The sequence below is a fragment of the Microtus ochrogaster genome, linkage group LG4 (assembly GCF_000317375.1).
Source record: "Microtus ochrogaster isolate Prairie Vole_2 linkage group LG4, MicOch1.0, whole genome shotgun sequence".
Classification (NCBI taxonomy): Eukaryota; Metazoa; Chordata; class Mammalia; order Rodentia; family Cricetidae; genus Microtus; species Microtus ochrogaster.
This window is the reverse complement of record NC_022030.1, coordinates 63,934,620-63,961,862: the sequence shown is the minus strand read 5'-3', so window position 1 is coordinate 63,961,862 and position 27,243 is coordinate 63,934,620. Positions and strand designations below refer to the sequence as shown.

Here is a 27,243-nt window from a genome sequence, read left to right as displayed (position 1 = left end):
CAGAGGGTGTCACTGATACACAGTCATGGGTGAGGGGCCTATTTTTTTTTTTTTAAGATTTATTTTTATATGTATATGAGTGTTTTGTCTGCATGCCTGGTGCCTGTGGAAGTCAGAAGAGGGCACTGGTTACCCTGAAACGGGTTATATATTGTGTGAGCCAGCATGTGGGTGCTGGGAACTGAAGCTAGGTCCTGTGCAAAAGCAGTCAAGAGCATCTCTCCAGCCCCTGTGCCGAGGGTACTTAGAATGGCTCCCAGATGAATTCCTGATACTAGTGCTCAAGGTAGAACAGGGTTTGCAAGTTGGACAGATGTTTTCAAACTGCACACCTGAGGACCCCAGTTCACTCTCATGCCATCCCTGTGAGAAGGTAGTTCCCCACATCCCTGGCTAAACATTCAACAGAGTAACCCTTTTCTTCTGCACATTTTAGGTTGGAAATTAACATTCACAGTGTTCCCAAATCATAACCACACACTTATGTGACAGTTCAGGCATCTCTATTTTGCTCCCTCAGTCCCTGTCCCCAGGTAACTACCACTCTCACCACGTAGCAGACCAGTCTTCACTGTGACTCCCAACACAAAATCATGACACTGTGGCTGCTGGTCTGTCATTCATACTGCACATGCCCTCTGCAGGTGACTCCCGTGACTGACTCGTGCTAAGGCTGAGTTCAAGCTACAGTGTGTTGTGGGAACTCCTTCGGTCAATAGTCTTTAAAATACTGGCCCACTTTGGGTGTGATCTCATGCACTATAAGTGCTCTTTTTTTTCTGCCAGATTTGGTTTCAGTTCCCAGCACTATGTGGACTGTGGATCACTACCTTTACTGTGAGTTTATCTTTGTTATACTCCATTCTGGGATATTGTGGAACTCTTTGATACAACTATAATTTGGCACTCCTTTCTGCAGTGTCTGCGAAAAGTGAGTTTCTGAGGGTACTGCTGTGTGACAAGTATGTGCTCCTCAGTAGTGGAAAGCACCTCTAAGTGGTGTTCCAGCTCTATACCTCCAGCCGGGCCACTGTACCAGGCACTGTCTTCTTTCCAGGGTGGCATCATTTCAGCAATGCTGAAATGTGTAGTGGTTTTAATTGACATTTTGTTAATGAATGAACTTAGTTAAGCATTTTCTGTATGCTGACAAGTTGTCTGCACTTCCCTTCTGTGAATTGTCTGCTCATACTTTTTAATCTATGTTTTTATTAGCTTGTTGGCTTTCCTACTAGCAGGTCTGTTTACACCAGTAGCCCTAGCATTTGACCCAGCCATCACACTCACAGAGACATGCTCTACAGATAAGCTAGTATCTTTGCCACCAGTTACTTTGAGGTTCACCTGCATTTGGCAGCAGAGTGCCAAAATCCCATTTGTGATGGGCTGCCAGTGAAGAGCAGGCATGCTCTGAGAGGGTGTGTAGGTAACAATGATACTGACTATGCAGGTGAGCTCATAATGAGCCCATTGATAGCTTTTGAATCTGGAAGCCTATAATAACATCAAGTCTCAAAAAATAAGATGGACAAAGTGGGAAGCAGTGCTGGCTGTAAGGACACAGCCATTCCAGTAGCATGCAAATGGGGTGTGCCTGGCTGAACACAGGACACAGTAGCAGCAAGACCAATTCACAACGTTCCATGCACTGTTGGGTGACAACTAAGGCCCTGCAGAAGATCAGATGACATGTCTGAAAGGGCAGTAAGAATGCCAGGTTTCATTCCTGGTGGCCTTTGAGTGGGGCCTGGCCAAGTTTCAGAGTTACCTTTTCTTTTTCCCCAAAGCCAGCTGCTTTTGGTTTTCCTTTCCAATGTCATCTCTGATTGTGCTGAAGTCATCATCATCATCAAACAGGAGATTCTACATTTCAGAACAATAAAGACCAAGTTTTCAGTCGTGCCTACATTTAAAACAGGCATGTAGTAAAATATTCAAATTAACAAGATACTCAGACTTAACTGATTTTTGAAAAACTCTTAAGACTTTTTTTTCAGTCAATATTTGCATGTGTGTGTATATGCATGCCACAGAATGTGTGGAGATCAGAAGATAACTTTTAGAGTCTGTTCTGCCCTTCCTATAGCTGGGAGGAAGGCTTAGCAGGTAAAAGTACTTGTGGTTCAAGCATGAGAACCTAAATTCCAGTCTCCAGAAACTATGTGGAAAAAGTCAGACATGGCTTGCTGGCCACCAGTTCAGTGAAAGAATAAGTGCAAAATGCTAGAGCAGGATACACAACATCCTCCCCTGGCCTCTCTGCATGCACAGGCCTGCATAGCTACACGCACGCATGCGCACACACACACACACACACACACACACACGAATAAAATAAATTTAAAGTCTAGACTGGCCCAAAACTTATAATCCTCCTGCCTCCAACTCCCAAGTCCAAGTCTAAGGCACCATGCCTGGTTTTTTGCTAGTGTTTTACTTAGAGTTAGATTTTTATGTTTATTGGGTGATGGTTTATATTACCTGTCAACTTGCCAGGATCTAGAATCACTTGGGGGAGGGGCATGTCTGTGGGGGCTATCTTGATTGCCTCAACTATGGTGGGAAGACCCATCTACTACAAGTGGCATCACTCTCTGGACACAGGATCCTGCACTGTGTAAAATGGAGCAAGGTGAGCAGCAAGCACGTACTCATCACTGTTCCCGACTACGGTTGTGATGTGACAAGGTTTCTCATGCTCCAGATCCTATGACTTCACCATTCATTATAGGCTGTACTCTGGAACTGTGAGCTACAATAAGCCCGTTCTCCCTTAAGATGCTTCTGTCAGGGTATTGTATCATAATGACAGACAAAGAAACTAGTACAAGGGTCATCATAAGCAGGTGGCCTAAATCCTTGGCAGTGCTGGTCTCAAAGCTCTTTTTCTCTCACACAATGAATTTCTGTCTTTCCCTCTTATTCATTCTCTGAAACAATTTATGTAAAACGAGATTACCTGATAAGTTTCTCTACAAAACATTTGATCCTTGTGTTTCCAATGGTAAATTCACTTTTAACTCACCTTAATGCCAATAGTGTCTCCATCTTTCAAGTAATATGGTCCCCCTTGCAAAGTATCTTGGTTTTTCTTCTTTTTCCTTTTGGCAACTTGCTGATTCTATTGGAAAATCAAATATCAATAAAATTCAACTTGAAGTTTTCATGGGACTATCTGCCACTGTGAAAAACTTTGTTCTATTGTCAGGTCAACCAGCTCTGCTTTCTCTGAGAAAGCCCAACTCACCCAGCTAGATATTGGAAGCCATTCAAACTTTTCAGGAAAATATTTGGCAATTTCAATCTTCTCCACAGGAAGAGAATAGAAATCAGCCACTCTCTGCCTCAAGGAGCCAGCAGTCCATCCTCGGGTGGTGTCCCATACCAGGTCCATTGGCAGGGTGTAGGCCCTCTCACCGGGAATGTGTAGCTGTGTCCTCAGCAGCACATCCCGAGGGCTGAAGAAGAGCAAAGTGGGCACCAGGCAAAAGCACAGAAAAGATGAATGCTCCAGAGCATGATGGGCAAGGCTCCCCACCCAAGTCTGTTAGAGTTCCTGCAGCAGCGTGACAAGGGGCACATAGAAGACATAGCTGTGTGGCACAAGGCTGCTGCTGCTATAAAGACATTGTTTACAACAAGCATTATCCAGAGTGTGGTTACTCTGGATAAAAGGGGTTCAAACCAATCAGACTGTCTGCTAAGAAACTTCTGGAGAAACATAAAAAATATACAGAACAATCACCTATGCTCATAAAATAGAAGTTTATAAGCCTGTTGGAAAAAAGCTTAGTAGTAATCACAGCACTGGAAAAGTCATGAACAAGATGCCCTGTTTTCATTTGCCAACTCAGGAAGCATCTAAGTGATGAATACTCAATGTGGATTTGAGGGTGAAATCAGTACTCATGAGTGCTACGTATGGGACTAGAAACCATCATGACTTCACGTTCAAGGAGAGTTAAGCATTTAAGACTTAGATTCAAAGTATTCATCCAATTGGTCCCTAATCTCCCTTTCTACAAATGTGCTCTTATAAAGAGACTGGGGTTAAGGAAGGGTCAGGCCCGGATGGAACTGAAATGGGGAAAAGGAAGAGAGTACTCACTGATAATCATAAAGGTCATCTAAACATTTCCTCGTGTGCAAAAAGCACAAAATGCTTTGAGTAGAGATGATTTTGGGGTACTTCTTTTGTGTATAATTACTATAGATACTATTGCGGATCTTGGGGCTGCAGCAATGAAAAAATGAACACTCTCTCATAGCACTTATATAATAGACCAGGAGACAGACACCAGCAAGTACATCACTCAGCACACAGTGTGTCAACAGGGCAGAGTGACCGGACCCACTATAAATCACATGCCCTGGGGAGGGCTATGGGTGTGCAGCTCTTAATGTCTCAGATATGCAGCTCCTTGGGTATGACAGAAAAAAACACCGCTGTTACTACCAGAAAGCCACACAGATCTCTACAACATAATCTAGGTTTTGTTTGTTTTTGGCTTTTTTGAGGCAGGTTCTTGTTACATTGCCTAGGCTGGCATTGATCCTGTGGTATTCCTGCTTCAGTCACACCAGTCACAGCTGGAGTTGCTGGACTATGTAGAAGCAGTGGGAGCACACATTTCTCATCAGGCTCTTACATTTTCAGGGAAACTGCCACCCTGTGAAAGGTGTGCAACGGGCTTCCTTACCCCAGGTCTTCCTCTTTTTGAAGAAGCTCTAAGCAGAGTTCTGCTCTCCGGCCCAGTCTGTACTCCCTGAGAATTGAAACAGAGCAACTGAGTAGTCACTGGGTTTTCTCCAAGCCCCAGACCCAATTCTAAACCTTTTCCTTAACAAAGGGGTGCCTTCTGAGTGCTGCATTCAGAAAAGGAGAACACCTAGAACACTGCTGCGGCTGTTTCTCAGGCCCTGGGTCATTCCTCACTATACATGGGGCCCAGCTCTATGAAGATGGTCAGATGACAAACCTTCCTCTGGCTACAGGTGGTTAGGTTGCTTTTTGGTTGATAATTGGATGGACATGAAAGAATATGTTAGGGCTGCTCATGCTAAAGGAAACTAAAGTCAAATGCCCTAAACATTCCCACTAGGGTTCTGGAGGTAGAGCAGCTGGTCACATGTGTGAGCCCTGAATATCAAAGAGCTCTAATTCCTGAGTCGCTCGGAAATCCTTTAAGATCTTGTAGTCTCTAGAGCACAAAGAAAATGCACAATTCTATGTCTGATCTTAGTATGGAGGCTGATTTTGTCCCAGAGTTAACTTGGGACAAGAAGCTTATCCAATACAAGTTCCTAGGGATGGGTTTTCTGGGAAAATCTGACTCATGGGACAGCTTCACTCATGGGCCCTTCTTGCTCTCTAGCCCCCACAGGGACAGCAGGAGGACCAGGAATCCACTGAGACTCACTTGAGCTGCCGCCAGCCAGTGCGCAAGAGCCTGCTGGGGCGCTTGTTCTCCACTGTCCAGACCCTAAGCAGGGCTGTGGACTGGACTGCAAGCTTTGAGACAGAGGGCAAAGCCATGGCCTAAAAAAGAAACAGACATTTTGCCTGACTTTAAAAGCATTCCAGAGCATCTGACTGAAACACTACATGACTCTAAGGTACAAGCACCTCAGTGTTGGAATGTCAATACGTTTATCAGAAACCACAGAAGAGTCTAGTGTGGTAAGACATGCCCACAATCACAGCACTTGGGAGGCGGAGGCAGGAGGATGAGTTTAAGGTCATTCTTAGCTACGTGTTTGTATTCTAGGCCAGTCTGAGATAGATATATCATATTCTGTCTAAAAAAATCCAAAATATTACAGAAATATCTCTGTCTTAAATGAAGTATATCCTGGTACTTTTATATTCCTTTCACTGAAACAGACCAGAAAAATGAGCTATTTCTAAATCCACATTAAAAAAAACTATATTTTTAAAATTTGAGACAGGCTCCTGCTTTGCAGCCAAGTTTGGATAATCCCACCTAGCTTCTTATGTACTGTAACTATAGGTGTGTACCAGCAAGCATGGCTGAAATTTTTTGTTGTTATTGTTTGTTGTTTTGAGAAAAGGTCTCTCTATGTAGTCCTGGCCTTGAACTCACTGAAATTCACCCACCTCTGCCTCCCAAGTGCTGGAATTAAAGATTTGTGCCATTACATTCAAAATGAAAAACTTCTTAATTATGTTTTTATAAAGCCACTTAAGAATCAGTTCTACACGGGTGTAACTCATACACGTAGAGCCTGCTTGAGTAAAGCCAAGTCCTCTTCAGCTTTCATCTCCATGAACACAGTCTGCAAACACATCTGCTCTTTGGTGACAGGACTTTTGGTTTTGAAATATTTAAAAGACTTTGGCTTCAACAGGAAGGCCCAAACTGCGTGCTCTAATTCCAAAAGGGTGGGAACCTTTAAGCACCTTTTACCTGGGGGATGAAGCAGTCATTGAGCATTGTTTTTTTTTTTTTGCCAAAAATTGGCCATCTTTTATCTTTCAACTGAGTACCAGGAATAAAAAGGTCTTCCCATTTGTTTTCATGGGAATGGAGCCACTGCCTTTCTCAAGGAGGGTTATTTCATTTGCTGGGGACACAAAAGATGCCCACTGCAGGTCATACTAGGTACTGTGTCTGTCCCTTTAATAGTGGAAGCAGTCTAACAGCACAAGATGCTGTCCCATCACTGTGTGCTGTAACATCATCCAGCCTTCCCATCTGCATGGTGAGAATGTGACATACAAGACAACAAATGTCCAGGTTACCATCCTAATACAGTCAGTGCTCAGCTGACCAAGGGAAACCCATACAACACAGCTTGGAACTAATGACAAGTGGATCACAATGTACAAACAATATAAATGAAGAACTAAAGGAAATGCTTTATAGATGATTCAAGAAGCCATGTTTCCTAAAAAGTCCAAATGAACATAAGCCACAGGCCCCTGAGGACAGATCCAAACACAAGCACAGCATGCCTGTGAGAATTGGGTGAGTGGAAACCATCAGGGCAATGGCACCAACAGATATCAGAAGTGTCGGACATGGGCTGCCTGCTGATACTTACCCCTGACCATGGCATATAACACATGCCATATCAGGACAGACTGTAATTGGGGGAAGAGGAAATAGAAGAATATATTAATTAATATTTTCTGGGAAGAAGCCATATCAACACCAAAGAATGCTTCAGGAAGGGGCCTGACCTTTGACTTCAGTTCCACCAATGTGGCCTCTTCTGAGATCTTCACATCACCCAAGTAGAGGAGGGAAACATCTGCAGGCTCGGGGACAGGAGCACCTTCGAAAGGACAGAGATGAATGTTTGGGAAGAACCTAACCTTACTTCATGTTTCTCTGCCATGTTCTCAGACTGAAAACAGGCTCACCAGAGCATTGTCTGAACCTCTGACCCGAGCCCTTTGTATCTGCTCATGACTTTACTGTTAGCAATTCAGCAGCCAGGGAGTGTGATGGCTTACACTTTATGCTATCTCCCTGTGGCTGCTTCCCCTCATCCCTCCCTGCCTCACAGAAGACTGCTGGTCAGATACGCTATGCTCTTTTTCTTTCTCAGAACACTTAACTGAACTTTTAATTTTTCTGTGTATTTCCCCATATTTAAGAGCAGGATTTTCAAGAGGAGGCAGGCAGTCATGGTTTTAGTCTACCAGTGTCTGATGTGGCAGACTCTATACAGTAAAACCTCAGTAAATATTCATGGAATGAGCAAATCTTAACAAGAGGATCTGTGCAGCAAACCAAAAGGCAGTGCCTGGGTGGTGAGCACACAAATGCGGTATTTGGAGGCAGGCATAGAAAGATCACTGATGTCTGGGTCACTCTGATCTATTGTCTGGGCCAGTAAGGGATACACAGCAAGATCCTGTCTCAAAAAAACCATAAACATGGTGGCCAGTGAAGTGGCACAACAGATAAAAGTCTTTTTCTGTGAAAGACTGGTGACCTGAGTCAAGTTCCTAAATCCATGAAAAGTAGAAAGAGGGAACCAACTCCACAAAGGTGTCCTACAACTTCCATATATGCCCCAAGAACACACACACACACACACACACACACACACACACACACGATAAGATAGGGGAACATGTGAATACACAAAAGATATTATGGGGGAACATGTCAAATATTCTTTCATGGAAAACCATGTAAACTCTAGTAACTAAAATTTAAGTTCAGGATATCCACACTCATTTTTATTTTATTAATTATATTTCTTTGGAGGAAGAGACCTGGTCAGTTGTTCTTATCAACTTAGACCATAAAACCCAATATGGACAAGTTCAATAGAATTGCCACATATGGGCTGCCCATGCTTCAGCATTGCCAAGGCATAAATTTCATTTTTTCATATTTCTTCGATTACTGTGGAGTACCCTACTAACATATACTAAGAAACTGCAGGTTGATTATACATAATTAAATGAGGAAGTTCTCTTCCTAAATGGGTTTTGTTAAGTTTTTTGGCTGGCCTTGAGCTCTTAATCTTCCTGCTTCAGTTTCATTAGAAGTGGGAGGAGAAGTGCATTCTACCACTACCAGCTTACTAGTGGTTCTTAATGTCCCCCAAGTACATATATTTAAAAGTATATATACATTATTTATGTGTACACACATGTAACATACATATATGTGTGTGTATTTTATGTGTATGGGTGTTTTGCCTGCAAGCTGTCTGTGCACCATGTGCATGCAGGTCTGAGGAGGGAAGAAAAGGCTATCAGATGCTCTGGAGAGGAGTTACAGATGGTTGTGAACCACCATGTGGGTGTTGGGAACTGAATTCAGGTCCTTTGGAAGAGCAACAGGTGCTCTAACTGTTGAGGTACTGGCATTTTGGATGTGAGTCCCGCAGTTGGTTCTACAGCACTGTTCTTACCTTGGGTGGGAGCAGCTCCCCAGCTGCTGTCTTGAGAAGAGGCACAATTGGAGTGGTCCCAACTCTTGCAGTGTCCTGACAGCCTTGCAGGCTGGTACCACCAGATGGGTACCTTCAAGAAACCCTGAAGAACAGTGTTTTAAGATTGAGTCTGCACTCTTACCTCTAGAGAGCTATAGGCAGTTGTGAGCTGCCTGCTTTTGTACTGGGGACCGAACTCAGTACATGCTGGTGCTGAGCCATCTCCAGCCCTCACATGTGCATTTCTCAGTGTTTTCTGAGAAGAGACTGGCTAAATAAATTACAGGTCTAGGGATGTAGTTCAGTGGCAGAGTGAGAGACTAGCTAGCATAGGCAAGGGCCTCCCTTCTATCCCCAGCACACACAATATAAGTACCTCCACAGTGGACTACCATGTAGTTACTAACAGAATGAGAAACTTCATATGATTGCTACAACACATACTTAGAGTGAAATTCAAATGAAAAAAAACTAGGTAAAAGTCAGGCAAGAGGGTTCATGCCTGTAATCCCACCGCTTGGGAAGCTGAAACAAAAGACTGCCATGTATTCAAAGTTGGCATGGGCTACATACAAAATATGGTATATAACATATAATCATTTGTGTAAATGAAAAAATATACACATGCATGTACATGTATACCGTAGACATATACAACACATACTTGAATGTACATGCACCAAAATGTAACCTCTGGAGTCTCCAGAAGAAATTGGATGCCTACATGGAGGACCGCGATGGTGAGGGTGGGTAAGAGAAAACCTTCCAATATTTCCTGGCCCAATATTTTAGGTATTTGGAATTTTATATCATATACCTATTCAAACATTAACTTTAAAGATCACTGTGCAAAATAAATCAGACTCTATGAAATTATGAAAGAGAAAAAAGCAGGTCTGATATGTGATCCTCAAGACATGGTTAAGCGCATGAGTTTAAAATAATGAAAAGATGTGCTGCTTCCTTGGACAGCGCAAAGGACACACCCTCGTTAACTCATAGCTTATAAATATGCATGCCTTGAACTCCCCTTTCCCCTCCTCTCCTTCTTCTTCTTCTTTTGAGACAGGATCTCACTGTCCTCCTGGTTCACCCTCACTGGACCATAATGCTTGGTCACAGTACGTTCTTCTTAGAAGAATACACAGGAAAATGGGGCAAAGACATGGGTGTGACTCCTGCTTTCCACTTCCGAGCTTTATTTATCATCTGACTCAGCTTTCTATGCTGTCTGCATTTTCTAATAAATAAATGTCATTTATCTGAATATTGGAATTTGGACATTTTATTTTACACATAGCTATTTTCATTTTATTTAGAGATTAGGAAGGAAATCAGACTGATTGGTAAGATTTTGGCAAAGTTGTCTATGTCTTTATTGACTGCCTATATTTCCTCATTTCCCCATCATTATAGTAATCAGAAAACAGTAATCACTGCTTACAAAATGTTATTTAGAAACAATATCTTACCGGAGGAGGAAGTTTTCCTTCAGTTAGAAGTAAAGTATCCCCAGAACATATCATGAGCTCCTTCAGTGTTGCATCCTGGGAACATAGAAATTCTTTTTGTCACTTAACAACTTCTGAAAGGGACAAAGAGACCACTGGATCTTTTAAAGTGTCATGCTTCTATCACCTACTCAGAGGTAAACAGTGGAGCAGACACTGAGGACAAGGGAGATAAAACAGACTATAAACTGTGGGTATGAACCAGAAGGACCAAGAAAGATCTGAGGAAAGAGAATGATTTGTGGAAAGTGAACTATAAGTGATTGTGGGAAAGAGTTGGATTTGGAAAACTAGAGGAAATAAGAGGAAGAAGTTTTTTATGAAAAAAAAAAAGAACAAAGGCAAAGTCAGGGCTGACAACAGTGGCCTATTTGGGTTAAGAGCTGAGAGATGGGAAGGAGTGGACAGCACCAAGTGACAAGCAGCTGGAGTGAAGTATAGGAGTGGACATTGCCTGAGGTGTGAGACAGAAACAGAGCCTCAAAGATGGTTTGCTCACTGTGTATGATGCGGTAGGGAATACCTGCTGGGCCAGGGAAACTGTTGAAGTAATTTAGTTAAGAGGAAAGAAAAGCTTCAAGTGGCAGTCTGGTGGTGAAAGGGGACAAGGAGAGAGTAAAAAGGCCAGCAGGCTTTGAAGGCCAGGACTAAATCTGAGAAAACGAGAGACAGTATGAAGACAAGGACGGAGAAGAGATCGTACAGCTTGGAAGGGGGCTGCTTTGAGGCAATGCATTTGCTTTGAGATAAACTGTTTGATACAGACTTGGGAACTGATTATGAAGAAAATATCCAGGCATGATGGTAAATGACTGCAATCCCAGCACTTGGGGGGGGGGGGCAAAGACAGGAACATGGCAGCTTGAGGCCAGACTGGGGTAGGTAGTAATACACTGTCTGGAAAAACAATAGTAAAGTGAAGAGACTACCTAATTTTAAACCTCAGGATTTTCTGAGGCCTGCTTCTTCTGTTGTCCAACTCCTCCAAGACTCAAGAGCAGGTTCAGTGGACTTTACAAACCGGTAAAGGGTGCCCCAGTGGAAGCCCCAATACGCTTGCTTAAAAATGTTTTACTGTAAAACTACTGCTGATTCCTAGACAGTGGGAAGGCATGCAGAGGGACTGTGCCAACCACAAGACAGAAGGAAGGCTCGCAGAGGGATAGCACTGACCACAGCTATCTAAGATGTCACAGAGCTTCATTTGGCCACCTGCTAAGATAAGAATGTGGTTGAGGAGGTCTGATGCAATTTAAGACCAACAAATGGACTAATTGGATTCCAAATACGTAGACATAATCCTTCCTGCTGCTGGACCATGTAACTGGCTGGTAGGGGCATTTATTTACAGAGAAAGTATGAAATTAAAGTATTTTTGGGAGATGGAATTTCTGAGTGTCTTCAAAGGCTTTCCTACATCCACATGCCATTTGCTCTCTGAAGCTCTCTGCTTTCTGCGAACTACTCTTTAGGCATTCCTGTCCATCAGAGGAATTATCACTCATGTCAGAAATGCTTCTGCTTAGCCCAGACTTGTCATTTATCACAAAACCAGTTGGAAAAAAGTGAACATAGATACATTCATGGACTCTTTTTTTTGTATTCTAAAGAATAAAAAAGGGAATTGTGTATGAAATATGAAATAAACCTAACCATTTTTAAGAGCAAAATTAGAAAATGATGGGCTGGGACAGCTCCGTGTGGTAAAGGAGCTGCCGCTCAAGCCAGGTAAACTTAGACCCCACATGAAGATGGAGTGAGAGAAGTTGTCCTTTGGCTTCTACAGCCTGCTCTAGTACATACGGCATGTCCCAGCCCCCATCACATAGGCAATATAGAAATAAAGTATTTTTTAAAATGCAGAGAAAGAATCTTACCTCTTCACATAAAGGCTCCCCAGCTTCATAGCACCAATCCATTTTCCGCAAGTGCCACATCTCTCCTAGGAGGGAATTAGCACCAAGAGTAGAATTCTAGAGAAGCTTTAAGAAGGGTGTGCAGGAATATCCTTCTAGAGAAAACAGGCAGCAGAGTGGCCTCATCCAGTAACAGGATCATTTGTATTGAAAATTATGTCTTCCACAATATGAAAAATAGTAAGTTGTTTCTTTAACTTCAGTTTGCTTTTCTCCCAGCAAGAACTTGTAAGTCAAAACTACATACTTCCTGGGAATGTAGCCCAGGAGTGATACTTAGCTGCCAAGCGCAAGCTCCTGGGTCCACCCACACTGCACGGTTGGGCACAAAATAAACTAAAAAGAACACTTGGTATAGAGTGCTTGTTGCTGAGCTACAGTGTTTACTTTGTACCTGCAACTTAATGCACACATGTAGGCTACATCATTTCAGTGCCTCCCTTAGTATAGAATCTCTTCTGAAATCCTGGAGAAGTTGACTCTGATTTTGCTGTTGCACATGGGAATTTTCTAAGGTGTACAGGAAGTTATCCCCATCTACTTAGCAGTTAATCTAATGAAAACAGTACTTCCTGAAAGGCATGTTCAAGAAGTGGATGTGAGTATTTACAAATGTTAAATACACTTTGACCTGCGTTCTCTTTTTCAGTAACTAGTTACACTAGTGAAATGACAGTTTCCTTTTAAAAAATTATTTCTTTTCTGTGGGGAAAATATTGAATGGGGGAAGTAAAAAACCCTGGTTATTAAAAGAATAGCAATGGGGCTAGAGAGATGGCTCAGCAATTAAGAGCACTAGCTGCTCTCCCAGAGGTCCTGAGTTCAATTCTGAGCACCCACATGGTGGCTCACAACCCCCTTCTGGCCTGCAGGCATATATGCAGGCAGAACACTGCATAATAAATAAATATATCTTTAAAAAATAAAATAATAGTAATGTTGATAAGTAAATATATTGAACAGGCAAAGGAATAGTCACTTGAAGGTAAATAAGAGCCCATGTTTGACTCTCCACATACCCCCCCCCCTTTTTTTTTTTGGTAAGAACCTGGTTAGCTATTAGCACTGGTTTAACCACAGTTAAGATTTGTCAACTAACTTCCTTCTTCCTTTCCTCTTTTTAGGGTGGGGAGGGGCAGGAGGGTAGGGGATCAAATCAAGGGCTTTGAACGCACTAGGGAAGAACTCTACCACTGAGATGCATCATCAGGTCTTGCTTTGAGACAAGGTTTTGCTATGTTGCCTAGAAGTTGTGTTTGCTTTTTGAGACAGGGACTCTCTACATACCCTTGGCTGGACTGGAACTCACAGAGATCCACCTGCCTATGCTTCCCAGTACTGGGGTTAAAGGCGTGTGCCATGGTGCCCAGGGGCTTACAAGTTTTGATCTTCCTGCTTCTGCCTTCAAATGCTGGGAATATAGAGATGGGGGGGCACCCTGGGCCCTTAAACTAATTTAAAAAATTAATCTAAATATCTTATAAAAAAACCATTAATGAGCTTGGCAATGGTGCCACACGCCTCTAATTCCAGCATTCGGGAGGTAGAGGCAGGTGGAGCTCTGAGTTCCAGGACAGCCAGGGCTTTATGGGAAAACCCTGTCTCGGGAAAAAAAAAATTCACTAATGAGTTATAAGCAAACACCATCTCTTCACTGCACTGCACAATGACAAGAAGCTGGGTTCTCAAAACAGAGAAATGCTCCCCAATGAATGTCTGGGAATTATCTTCTAGCTTTTTGAAGCCTCTTTGAAGCTTCCTCATGCCAAACTGGAGACTAGGTGGAGATCCTTATGCTGTAGCACTGCTGCTGAGGATAAACAAAGAACTGCCCATACAGGGCAGGAATGCCTTGCATTGAGAGTAGATTAACTTCCTCCCAAGACAGCCAGGACTTCTGCCTACAGAGAAGCCTGAGGCCAGGAGAGCACTCCAAAGAGCAGTAGGGTACCTGCCAAGCTTACTGATACTTTCAATTTTCTTCTACTTACTATTTTCTTCATTCGTATTATATTTTCTAATTTGTAACACAAAATATTGAAATAAATAAACACGGTACAATTAAATTTTGAATTACTGTGATTTTTAAAAACATCAGTAAAAGACCTGCCTGGACAGTCCCGGTGGTAGAAACCTTAGCTTTCTCTCTCCTTCAGCTTTGCTCAACCTAATGTTAATCATCTTCACTTAGCACTAATCTGCCACTACTTTTAGTATGGGAATAAGAACCAGGAGAATTAGTTATGTACTAACAAAATTTAAGCTATTACTTTTTCCTCACACTCTGTAAAATTTTTTTTTGTTTTTTTTGTTTTTTTTTGTTTTTCGAGACAGGGTTTCTCTGTGGTTTTGGAGCCTGTCCTGGAACTAGCTCTGTAGACCAGGCTGGTCTCGAACTCACAGAGATCCATCTGCCTCCCGAGTGCTGGGATTAAAGGCGTGCGCCACCACCGCCCGTCCTGTAAAATATTTTTTTACAGCTCCCACAGAAGGAAGGAAGCTTGATAATTCATCATGAAGCTTTTAGACAACTGTTTTAGAGTATGCGGATAAGATTATATTATCAGGGAAATCACTTACCTTGCTGACCTGACTTCTCCAGCATTATCTTTAAACACTGTAAAAAAGGAATAATTACCTTCAATGTTAGTTTTCTGTTTCTGATTTACATTGTATGAGGAGAAACCTGGATTCTGAGCCCAGGACTCAAAGTCTGATTCTATACTTCGTTGTTCTTGGATAAAAACACAGAATTTCGGTGATTTGCAAGTTAGCTCTCCTCTAGGAGTTAAGGCCAATCCAGATGGGGAAATAGTTTCTGCCACTTGCAACCAGGACTTTAGAGTTCTGTTCACAATACTAGGCCTATTAGGTGGTGTGCACTTGTAATTCTAGCCACTAAGGGTTAAGAAACCAAGAAACCAGCAATGCAGACTAAACCAGACATTGAATTCACTGACTTCTTAAAAGGACAGACAGGGTACACATGACCAAGTTTTGGGTACACAACCACTTAGGAATCCTACAAAGAGAGACCAGCCTGAACTAACACCCAGGAAATTCCACACAAACTCACAGGAAAGAACTACAGAGGCCATGATCTCACAGCACAATGTAAAACATCAGACACTTGTTGAAGATTAAAGAAAACAAAAGCATAATTAATAACACCCAACTTCCTAAGGAAAAACACTCCTAAACCAAATTTATTCAAAAGATCAAAGTTTGGGTGACATTACCTAAGAGAAAGAGAAGCGAAATGCAGCTTTGCATTGTCAGCGACTCGGGTTCCAGTTTAAGAAGGAAAGTGGAACAGATGTCTGATCTTTTTGGTCCCTAGCATTCTACTACAGGCCAGGCAACCAGTTATTTTCTTGTAGAGTCTGCATTATGTGAGCATGTGGACTCCATGTATCTATATAGGTAGTAGGTTCTTGCAGTGTAACCCTGCCTAGCCTGGCCCTCACTATGTAGCTCAGGCTGCCTCAGACTTGCAATACTTCTGCTTCAGCCTCCTGAGTGTCTGGATTAGAGCACGCCTTGTTTAATTTTTTTCCTCTTCAAACACCTTTCTGAATTTTTGTTAAGTTTCCTTCCATAGAACTTTAGTTATTCTCCCTGAAGTTCAACTGTCCCACTCTGACAAGCGAACCTCAGGCTCTACAGTAGTTCCACTGTCTTTTGTGAAGACATGCTGCAGCTTGTCATAGACCTTCCTGACCTACACGAGAACCAGCCCTTACTCCAGAATGTTTTGGTTCTTCCTTCTAGAACCAAGTAGCTAAGTCTAGCAGCTATCCCCTGAATGCTGGGGCTTCTTGCTGAGGCCAAGATGCTCAGGGATTGTAAACTGTGACAGGGAATGAAACAAGAAATATATGTTTTAACAGAAAACAGATGCAGTCCGCTCAGACTTTTCTAGTTCAAACATAGGAGTGTTGGCTTACTGAAAATCTTTATTCTTAATGAAACCAATACAATTATTCATTTGTTTTTTTCAACACACATAAACATATAAAAACACTCAACCTGCTGTGTGATTTTTTAATGTATTTTAAATAGAAAATGTATCAAAATGTTAATAGTAGTGGGATAGGAGACAGTAAAGGATTTTAGTATTTTTCTTTTAAATCCATTTCTTGCTGTTTTGAAACAGGGTTTTCTGTCACGCAGGCTTGAACTCCTATGTAGATGAAGATGCTTCTTCCACCTTCTAAGTGCTGGGATTGCAGGTGTGTGCCACCCTGTCTGCATAGCTCAAATTTCTATAGTATTATCAATAATCAGAAAAGTAAAAAGTGACAGTAACAATCTTATTTAAAAGTCCCAGTTGGTTCACCAGTCTTCTGAATTGCCTCTAACGAGTACAAACAAATCCCGGAAGTATACTGTGTAAGCCCTCAGCTCATGACTTCCAGAACCTGGCACAGGGTACCGTGACCTCCAAGCCCACAGTCATTACTCACATCTTTCACTGAGAGCGTTTCTTCTACTATGACTTCCATCTCTGCTCCGGGATGAATGTCAGTCCCCAGAGCAAAAAACAGAAACAGCTATGAGCAAGACAGAAGTGAGAAAATAATTTCCCATGAATAGAAATATTCTACAAGTCTATTATTTATTTCCAAAAAAGTAAAGCCAAATGTCCACGGAGCATTAATAAAAATCTCAGTGGTGGGAGAACAGTGCTTGCCTAGCATTCTTAAGGTCCTGGGTTTAACACAACGCTGTAAAAACATGCAGGTTCTGAAAGCAAAAATAAATGCTACTCATGAGCAGTGGACTCCTAACAAATGTTCCCACCATTTTAATCTACCTCATTTGTCACTGTCATGCCTGCTAGCATTCCAAGGAATGCAGACTGAAGGGCAGTGGTTGGAAAAGTCATAAGATGGATCCAGGAGTCACAGGGAACAAGATCAAAGTTCACTGCCTTGATTCAGGTAGTAATGGAGCAATGGTAATAATAACTCCTTATCTAGGCAGTTTCTGGCAAGGGGTCCACTTTGTGGGATGTTGAAGAGGATGAGGGTGAGGGTAGCTGGTACACAACTATCACATTCCTGCAAAACTCCCTTAAGCCCAGTATTTATAACATATACTTGTTCAAACTGGTGGCCACTCAACCTTACACAGTCTCCCTCAACTATAAAGGAACCTCAGAAATATGCTTTGGAATAGTATTTTTTGTTTCAAAAGGAAATTATATATGTAGTCTAATAATATAAAAATTTAAGGAAATTTAAAGTAACTTTTTACAGAAAAACAGCATTCCTGGAGCATTAAATGTAACTTTCGAGCAAGGGCAGACTCTCTTTGCTGAGCTTTATTTACTGTACCTGAGAGGAAGTCGGTGCTTTTCCCAGACACAGTCCCAAGGAACTCCCCATTTTCACTTCTGCTTCCTCCAAAGTACAAGCATCTGGTACTATGAGGAAAATTGATAACCAAATGACTATTTTGAATTCCTATCTCTCTTAGCAAAATGACATTATTTTCTTTAAAAAGCCAAGAGGATCAAGGCTGGGCTGTAGCTCAGTAGAAGAGTCTGTACTTATCCCGGGGAAGGCCCTTGGTTCCATCCAGCACCCCCACACCATTATTAGATTTTTTAAAAAAATATTTATTTATTTATTATGTATATGATACTCTGTCTGTGTGCATGCCTGCAGGCCAGAAGAGGGCACCAGACATCATCACAGATGGTTGTGAGCCACCATGTGGTTGCCGTGAATTGAACTCAGGACCTTTGGAAGAGCAGGCAATGCTCTCAACCACTGAGCCATCTCTCCAGCCCCCATTATTAGATTTTTATACACACTCTAAAGAATAGAATATTGGGAGAAAAAGGTGAGTTGTGCTTCATGTGAAAGTATCACATGTACAGTAGTTATGTCTAATTTCCACATTTCTATAGCACTCTTATTATCTTGGATCACAATATTAAGAAACATGATTCATACTTAACATAACTTGGCCAAAGACTTGTTTATAGGCATTAAAAAATCTGCACAATGGACTGGCTTCATCCGCATTTAAAGCTGTGACAATTGAGCACCACCAGTCATTAGATTGGTCTAAGACTGAATCAGGTCTGACGACAAGACGGGTCAGAAAAGTGAGAAGCAAAGACTCTAGTCAAAACTGGTATCACAATGGAATAAACGAGCAAAGATTAAGACGTCAAGTAATGAAGATCCTTAGATTATACTGTGACTACACCAAGGACTGGGACATCTGAAAGAGTTTTTACTTAGGAAAACAGAAACGGTGTAAGGCTTTCTGTAATGGATATGATATCTGGATGGGAATAGGTCCATAAGTCGGTTTCCCAAAGATAACTTAGGAATGTGAGGTATCGACACCATTGTTTACTGTCACACGTGTTCTGCATGACAACTTGCTGGTCTTTGAAAGCTGCCAAGATTTACCTGGACAAAGAAGCTTCCCGTTTCTATCAATGGGCCTCAAACAGCTGTTCTCAACTGCGAATGAAAAAAAGGTGGTTAACTACTAAACAAAGAGCTCTAAAGCAATGTTTTACCACATTAATTACAAGAAGTACAATAGGCTAACCCCCGGTCCTCAAAAAGCAAAACTTTGGATGAATATAGTGGCTTTATAATATGCCTGTAATCTCAGTGTTCACTCAGGAGGTCAAGGAAGAAGGGTCATGAATTCAAGGCCAGCTTTGGTTACACAACGAGATGCTGTCTCAAAACAAAACAAAACAAAACAAAACAGATCTCTCCAACCCTCCAACCCCCCCCCCCCAAAAAAAAGCCTCATATGTGGTTAGCCTTTGCAGTCATACAGGACTATATAAATACTAAATAAATGGTTCAGTGAGAAAATTACAACTAGCCAATGACTTTAGCATGTTTTCCCCCCAACATTAAAAATTCTAAGGTTTTTAATTCTAATATATATATTAGGAAAAGAAACAAAGTGAAATGACGAATATACATTTATAACACTAGAAACAGCTAAGCATTTCTGCCCTGCAGAATGCACTGATCTAAAGCAGGGTGTGGTGGTACACACCCTACTATAAGAATTTGGGAGAAAGAGGCAGGAGGGACAACTGCTGAAAACCTGAAGCCAGCCTACTCTAGATAGTGAATTCCAGGCCCGCCAGGGCTACAGAGCCAGACCTTGGCTCCAAAATAAAACCCGGAAAACAGGCCCAGAATGTGGGCAAGAGCTGCTGTCCCCTTGGGGCAGCTGGTGGTGGGGCAGGAGCAGTTTTCCTCCTCCTTGGCAAATGCTCGGACTTCAGAGTTGAGCTCAGCTCCTAGGATTATTTCTATGTTTAATGTCAGGAAATAGCTCTGAGAGCTCTTTCAATGTGAAGTCTTTCTCCAACATCATTTCCTCTTGGCTATTTTTGCACTTTTTGTCACAACTACCATCCTCACATAGGTCACTAAGTTTACTTTCACAAGTTCCATTGCTGCATGTCTGGAGCCTTTAGTGACAGCTATGTCACTATTCCTGTGGACAGCAGCTGCTTCTATATGGTGACTTCAGTTTCTTGGGGAGCTTTCTTTCATGATCAATTCTTATATGATGTCAGATAAGCTAATAGCTGGGAGAAGAGGTAACGGAACTACACACTTTACTGTGTGTGTGCAGAAACGAATAAGACATGCACTAGCCAATCACCCTGGTCTAACTTTCTTAGAGTGAAAACACATTTTCTTCCTGAGACTCCCGATTTCTATCTTGTATACTATGCTGTTATGAAGCTGGAATACATTTTAAGTACAATTTTTTTTTTTTTGTTTTGTTTTTTGGTTTTTCGAGACAGGGTTTCTCTGTGGTTTTGGAGCCTGTCCTGGAACTAGCTCTGTAGACCAGGCTGGTCTCGAACTCACAGAGATCCGCCTGCCTCTGCCTCCCGAGTGCTGGGATTAAAGGTGTGTGCCACCACCGCCCGGCTAAGTACAAATTTCTTGATAAAGAAGTAGATAAAAGTACTTTCCTAATTTAAAAAGTAGGTTTTAAATACTATATTTTCAAAATCATTTGTTTCAGTCCTGGCTGGGTATGATACTGCAGGCTAGCAACTTGGCCTACTGCAGGAGGGTTGCTTAAGCCCAGAAATACAAGGTTGAAGCAGGGCAACATAGCAAGACAAGCCCTCATCTCAGTTACAAACAAAGAAAACCAGCTTTCGTTTTCACTCAAGTATTTTCTATGTATTTTGTGCCAGGGCACTAGGCTAGAAGCTATGATACAGAGGTAAGCCCAACACCATGGACTCTGCCCTCACAGAGCCTCATCTAATGGGAGAGGTGGACGGTAATGGCACAAATAAAAGGCAGTTTGCAGAGTACAGGGTGCTATGGGTGAAGCAAAAGACTGAGGCTGCAAGATCAGAAAGAGAAGAAAATGTTTAAGCTAAGAGCGAATGAACAGCTCAAGTTAGAAGGTAAGAGTGAAAAGGCAAGAAAGTTCAGAGATCAGAGTTGGAGTCTCCAGGTAGACGAGAGATTGTGCAAGGGACTCACAAAGCAGTCTGCACAGTTTGCTGTGAATAAACAGAGTAATGACAAATGGGGTCACAGGTAGGCAGGCCCTGACTGTAAGTGCCACAGAGATAGCTTTAGGGTAGGGAAAAGCAGAGGAGCTTTGACAGAGAGCAGGGTCTAGTTCATAAAGTAGAGAGGATCCCTCGCTGCAGGAGACATGAACTGGAGGGAGAAAATGTGTCAAGGTGAAGAAGTCAGTTACTGAGCACAGTATTGAGCCAGTATTCTTTAATAAACCATATGCCTTTGATAAATCTTATGATGTATTTTTACTTACACTAACATATATCTAGTCTAGAAGCACAACCCAAAGAGCTTGATAAACATATACGCACTCACACCCAGCTGTGTTATCCTCAAATTCCCCCATGCTACTCTGCAGTCAGCCCCCATATCTGCTTCTGTGACTGTAGCTTAAACTCTGGGTTTCTAAAACACCGCCTGTGTAGAAACATAGTTCATACTTGCTTGTGTAGATCTCCTTTCAGGCTGTGTGCGGTGAGTGGTGTTCTGCAGACAACAAGTGTCCCTGACTAGCTGCAGTAGTTTGCTTACTCACAGATGTGGACTGTTTCTAGTTTAGGGTTATGATATTGCCTTTTTTTTTTTTTAAGTTAGAGTTTCTCTGTGCAGCCCCTGGCTGTTTTGGAACTCACTCTGTAGACCAGGCTAGCCTCAAACTTAGAGATCTCCCTGTCCCTGCTCCTACCTCTGCCTCCAGAGTTCTGGGATTAAAGGCGGGTGCCACCAACACTCTCATTTATGTTTTTATAAGGTTCTATGTTTTACCTTTTCTCCAGGGAATATCTAGAAATAGAATTGGTAAGTAAATGTTTGCATTTATAAAAAACAAGCAAACAAAACCAACCAACCAAAAAACAAATCTTAAGTTTTCCAAAGAGAATATCCATATATATATATATATGCTTTATATCCCTGCACACAGGAACTCCACCATTAGTTTCACTGGGATTGGATGTTTACCTATGTACAGGTGCCATGACTTCCCTCTAGTGGCTACTGACAATATCCTTCCCTCACAGGCAGGTCTCCCCAAATTGGGCTGGGATGTCTTCTGATTGGGTTACAAGTACTTTCTGTAAACTCTGTATCAAGTCTAAACATGTTTTATAAGTTTTTCTCCTAGTTCATAGCTTGCTTTTTCAAATGTCCTTTGAAGAGAACTTGTCATGGCTACTTTGGATAATTTACATTTTTTTCTGTATTTTTTTTCCTTATGGTTTGAGTGTGCTTAAAAAAAAAATCCTTTCCATATAGTAAAGTCACCAAGATTTTCTTGCATGTTTTCTCCAAGAAATTTTATTCTTTTTAGTTTTATCATTTGATTCTATATTGATTTCAGGTTAATATTTTATAAGATGGAGGGTAAAAAAGAAGTTCTTTTTGCTCATATAGAAGCCAAATGATTCATAATTTGTGTATAGTACACTGGTTTCTTCTCGAAACTCAGCCTTAAAGGCACAAAAACTATTCTTTGTCCATTGTACATAAAAGTGGGTTACACACATCAATATGTTCTATGCATCTTTCCAGATACCAACAGACATGATGAAGAGTAAGTCTTGAGGCCATACACTATAGCACTTCCTCAACGCTGTTATGGCTACTTTAGGGCTTTTGTTGTTGTTGCAGTTTTCCAGACAATGTCTCATCATGAAGCCCTGACTGGTTTAGAACTTGTTATATTTAGGCCAGGCTGACCATGCACTCACAGAGATCCATCAGCCTCTGTCTCCCAAGTGCTGAGACTAATCACGCCTGTGCTGTGGGAACTCCTTCAGCCAATAGCCTTTAAGATATCTGCCCACTTTGGGCGTGGTCTCATGAACTATAAATACAGACGAAAAGCATGTGTGGGTCTCTTGGCTGCTGCGTTTGGTTCCAGTTCCCAGCACATGCAGAGGACTGCAGATTGCTACTCTTTCTGTGAGTTTATCCCCAGATATATAAACCTTTGTTATAGTCCATTTCTGGGCTACTGTGGAACTCTTTTGAACGCCAACACACCTGGTTACTTTCAATTCTTTATATTTTCGTGAAAATACCTTCTAAAAACTAAAACTGCTAATGATACTGAGTGGGAACACACTGACTCTAGGGAGATAAGCTCCTAACGATATGGTGTCTTTTGATTTGTGAGCATGGCAGCCTGCTCCATTTACTCATGTGTTGTTCTTTAGTTCCTTTCCACATGTTTTCTAGTTCCCACAATATAGAGATTCTGCATATATTTTTCCAAATATATTTTTGATATTTTATGCTATTATTATTGTTTTTTGGTAAGCACATCAGGGCAAGCACTTGTAATTCTAACACTTAGGGGGCTGGCTACACAGGAGATTTTGAGTTCCAGGCCATCCTGAGTTATATAGGGAGACCCTATTCAAAACAAAACAAAACCCAAATAAATACAGTTTTCCATCATTTTGAGTGAGGTAACCCAGACCCAGAAAGACAATTATCACATGTACTCACTCATTAGTGCTTTTTAAACATAAAGCAAAGAAAATCAGCCCATAAATGACAACCCCAGAGAACCTAGACAACAATGAGGACTCTAAGAGAGACATACACAGATCTAATCTACATGGGAAATAGAAAAAGACAAGATTTCCTGAGTAAACTGGGAGCATAGGGACCTTGGGAGAGAGTTGAAGGGAATGGGAGAAGCAGAGAAAAACATAGAGCTCAATAAAAATCAATTAAAAATAAATAAAGTTTTCTTGATTGTGATATCCATTTTGTTTCTGCTGCTGACAAATAAAAGTTCAATGGATTCCTACATATTAATTTTGAATTCTTGCATTTAATGAGATACCCATTTATACTTAGTAAATGGATAATGAAAAGGGACAATCACAAACATTAGCAAAGACTTTGAGAAACTGTAACCCTGACACACTACTGCTTTGAAAATTAGTAATACTAATTTACTAATGATAAATGTTTCAGAGACTGTATGGCAGTTTCTAATAAAACTAAACATAAATTTGCCAGATGACTCTCAGTATTATAATGTTGTAAATCTATCCAGGAACTTTGAAAGCAAATGTCTTCATGAAAACGAGTGTCCAAGTGTGTACAACAGCATTACTCCAAAAGGCTAATGAAATGTGGCCATCCTTACAACTGAAGAGTGGCAGTCAGTACAACAGGGGACAAACTGTTGGAATATTCTAAATAATGGACAGACTTCAAAGACTAGTGTGCTAACTTCAAAGACTAGTGTGCTAAACAAGAAGTAAGACACAAAAGTCTATGAACCATGTGGCTCCATTTATATGAAATATCCACAAAGTGAACTGACAGACACAAAAAGCCTGTGGATGTTTCTGGAGTGATGTTCCAAAACTGCACTGTGATCTTCTACATTCATATACTTCTGACTGTCACTGAATTACATACTCAAGATGAATGGATTTTATGCTATCTAAATTATATCTCAATGAAGCCATTAAAATTGAACTCTAAATGAGCAGTGAATTTGTAGACTTCCCACTATAAAATTTATATAAACATAAAAGTAGATCTAAGTGTATAATATATAGAACATTATGAATACATTTGAGTCAGATGGGAGAAAGGTATAAGGAAGGGGGAGGAAGGGAGAAGGACACAGGAAGTTTTTTATGTTTCAATTAAAAACAAACACATGAAAAAATATTAACATTTGTCCATTTTGGGTGGTAGGTATGAGAGATTTCATTATTTTTTGTACTCTTCAATATTTTTCAATAAAAAATTAAATTAAGCTAAAAAGCAAACAGAAATGATTACCTAGTTCCTTCATTAATTTTAATTCCTTAATGGCTTTAATTCGAATATCAAACACCACCTAAAATAGAGAAATAAATTAATGACTGTGCATAGGTTGAATGGATGGAGATAAAAATGATGAAAATGAAGATTATCAGTGTGTATATGCAGAGATCATTTGCAATATTATCTGACATTTGTTTTGTCTACCTTTTTTTAGCCAACCCTGACATTGTTCTGTAAGATTGAAAGCAAAAGCTCAGAACAGATCCTAACTGTTAGGTTTTCATCAAACTGATGTTAACAAAAGGATACCATGGGAAATGAAAGGAACAGGTCTCACCGGAAAGCAATAAACAGACAACCACTTACCTGTAAAAGCCAAGAAATAAAAATAGTGGACAGGCCCATTCCTCACAATGGGGACCACAGATCTGGGCCCCCAGAACACAGTGTAAAAATGTATTAGCAGCAATCCAAAATGACTATGGCTTGTACTTAAATTACTTTTAGATTCTTTTTTCTTTTTAGCCCACTTTAGGCCAATATCCCCTAGGGCATCGAATGCTGGTAAAACTTAAGAGGTAAAAGTGATGTCAGAAAACATATACCTGACTCTCCACCAGAACCCACATGGTGCCAAGCAGCAGAGACTCAAGTGACAAAGGATATCACCAAGACTTTCCACTTAGGATCAGATACTAGTGTGCACTGATCCTGCATTGTTCTTCTAAGAATATCAATAAGCAAAATGCTCCTTTAGAAATTATAATGTCAAGGATTAGCAAGAAGGCTCCAGGGGGATAGTATCTGCTGTCAAGCCTAATGACCTGAGTTTGATCCTTGGAAGCTGCATAATAGAGAGAGAGCCAACTTCCAGGTTGTTCTCTGACCTCCACATGCATGCCTGTACCTACAAATAAGCATGTAAAGGAAAAAACTTTAAAGAGATTATAAAATGATATAAAAGAAAATAACTTAGTTTCTTTTACTTTGCTATAGAAAAAAATCATTAATATTCTAGTTAACAATATAAAAATATGCTTCCTACCCAGGTATGGTGGCACATGCCCTTAATATCAACACTCATGAGACAGAGACAGGTAGATCTCTGTGAGTCTGAGACCAGCCTGGTCTATATAGGAAGTTCCAGGACAGCTAGGACTACATAGAGAAACCCTGTCTCAAAAAACCAAAATAAAAAAATAAGTTAAAAAAATAAATAAAAAAGTAAATAAATAAATAACCTGAGATTATTTTTAAGAAAATTAGAAGTATAGTCTTCAAATGAAGCGGGAGGAATACCTTCTAAGGGCAGTTGGTTTTAGGTAAGACAATGTGTATATATAGAGTAACTTAGGATAAAAATGAAAACTTGGCAACACAAAAGCCAAAAATAACAAATATGCATTTACACATACACATATGTGCTTTAAACAATGCAAAGAAAGTCCTTGACAACAGCGCTTTGTGTTTATCAAATCAAGAGGATTCCAAGAGCCACCAAGGCGAGCCCCACATTCTAGCTGTAGACTTCTAGGCTTAGGAGTTTAAAAGAGCACATACTATTCTGAAACAGGCCACTGGCTGATATGAGTAAATACGCAGTAATAAAGGCAGTAAGACTTAAAGATGTCTATTGACACAGCTATTGCCAGACCCCGCCAGCCAGGCTAATGGCCATCTACTCACTGTGTGTGTGGTCACGGCTATCTGAACCTGCTCCTCTTCAGATTCTAACTGGCAGAAATTTTTCACTTGGAGCCAGTTGAGCTCATCCACACTGGAGGTCCATCTCCCTTGTCTGGGCAACAAACTGTAAGTAAAAGAAGAAGGACATTGAAAAAGTGAGTCCTTCCAAAACACTTTCCCTGGGCATCACTTTTCTAAACTAGCATGTTTCTCTTAAAATGACTAAAGAAAAAGGACCACATTCTACTGACTTGCTGCCATAGTATCAGCTACCATTTTAGTGTAATATCAGGCGGTAATCTACAAAAACTGGTTCTCATGTCTCTAATCCCAAGTTAAATGATCTGTGCTTGTCTTCAAGGCTAATTATTGTTATTTTTTTTGAGATAAGGTCTTACGCAGTCTAGGCTGGCCTTCTACTCACCATGTAGTCAAGACTGGCCTACAATCTAAAGTGCTGGAATGACAGACATGTACTACTAACTCCTGGCTTCAAGGGACACTTGTATAAAAGAACGGTCAACTGTTGTCTGCCTACAAGGAAGCACTAAGGTAGTTTTAGAAGATTATTAAAAGCGTACCCATTGAGATCTGGATTTAATTTAATAGTAGAGCAGCTGTATATATATGTAGACCTACAGAGCAAAAAAAGTGACACATATATATAGTCATATACATCATATGTCTGTATTTCATTGAAGAGTTGTTTTGTTTTGAGACAGGGTTTCTCTGTGTAGCCCTGGCTATCCTGGAACTCAATCTGTAGACCAGGCTGGCTTCAAACTCGGAGATCTCAGCCTGCCTCTGCTGCCCAAGTGCTGCGGTTAAAGGCATGCACCACTACTGCCCAGTGAATTTTCTTTTTTTTAAAAAAATATTTATTTATTTATTTAT

General features: G+C 41.0%; 1 protein-coding gene across 5 annotated transcripts in view; it reads right to left on the bottom strand.

Moving 5' to 3' along the window:
* Positions 1 to 27,243, bottom strand: part of Usp40 (ubiquitin specific peptidase 40) — an 85,699-nt gene that overhangs the window by 2,258 nt on the left and 56,198 nt on the right. For 3 of the 5 annotated variants that reach the window (XR_003378179.1, XM_026786255.1, XM_005361725.3), the window contains exons 17-31: positions 26,350 to 26,473; positions 24,679 to 24,736; positions 18,778 to 18,831; positions 17,686 to 17,774; positions 16,813 to 16,899; positions 14,927 to 14,963; positions 12,308 to 12,372; positions 10,392 to 10,466; positions 8,899 to 9,022; positions 7,205 to 7,299; positions 5,421 to 5,539; positions 4,701 to 4,766; positions 3,248 to 3,458; positions 3,026 to 3,121; positions 1,769 to 1,863 (exon numbers count right to left, since the gene is read on the bottom strand). Coding sequence is in view for 3 of the 5 variants with exons in the window: in XM_026786255.1 (XP_026642056.1) it covers positions 1,769 to 1,863; positions 3,026 to 3,121; positions 3,248 to 3,458; positions 4,701 to 4,766; positions 5,421 to 5,539; positions 7,205 to 7,299; positions 8,899 to 9,022; positions 10,392 to 10,466; positions 12,308 to 12,372; positions 14,927 to 14,963; positions 16,813 to 16,899; positions 17,686 to 17,774; positions 18,778 to 18,831; positions 24,679 to 24,736; positions 26,350 to 26,473 (1,395 nt within the window). In the remaining 2 variants the exon portion in view is untranslated. Of the gene's footprint in view, positions 1 to 1,768; positions 1,864 to 3,025; positions 3,122 to 3,247; positions 3,459 to 4,700; positions 4,767 to 5,420; positions 5,540 to 6,985; positions 7,106 to 7,204; positions 7,300 to 8,898; positions 9,023 to 10,391; positions 10,467 to 12,307; positions 12,373 to 14,926; positions 14,964 to 16,812; positions 16,900 to 17,685; positions 17,775 to 18,777; positions 18,832 to 24,678; positions 24,737 to 26,349; positions 26,474 to 27,243 lie in introns of those variants that run through there. The other 2 variants (XR_003378180.1, XM_026786256.1) reach the window with 2 other exon arrangements.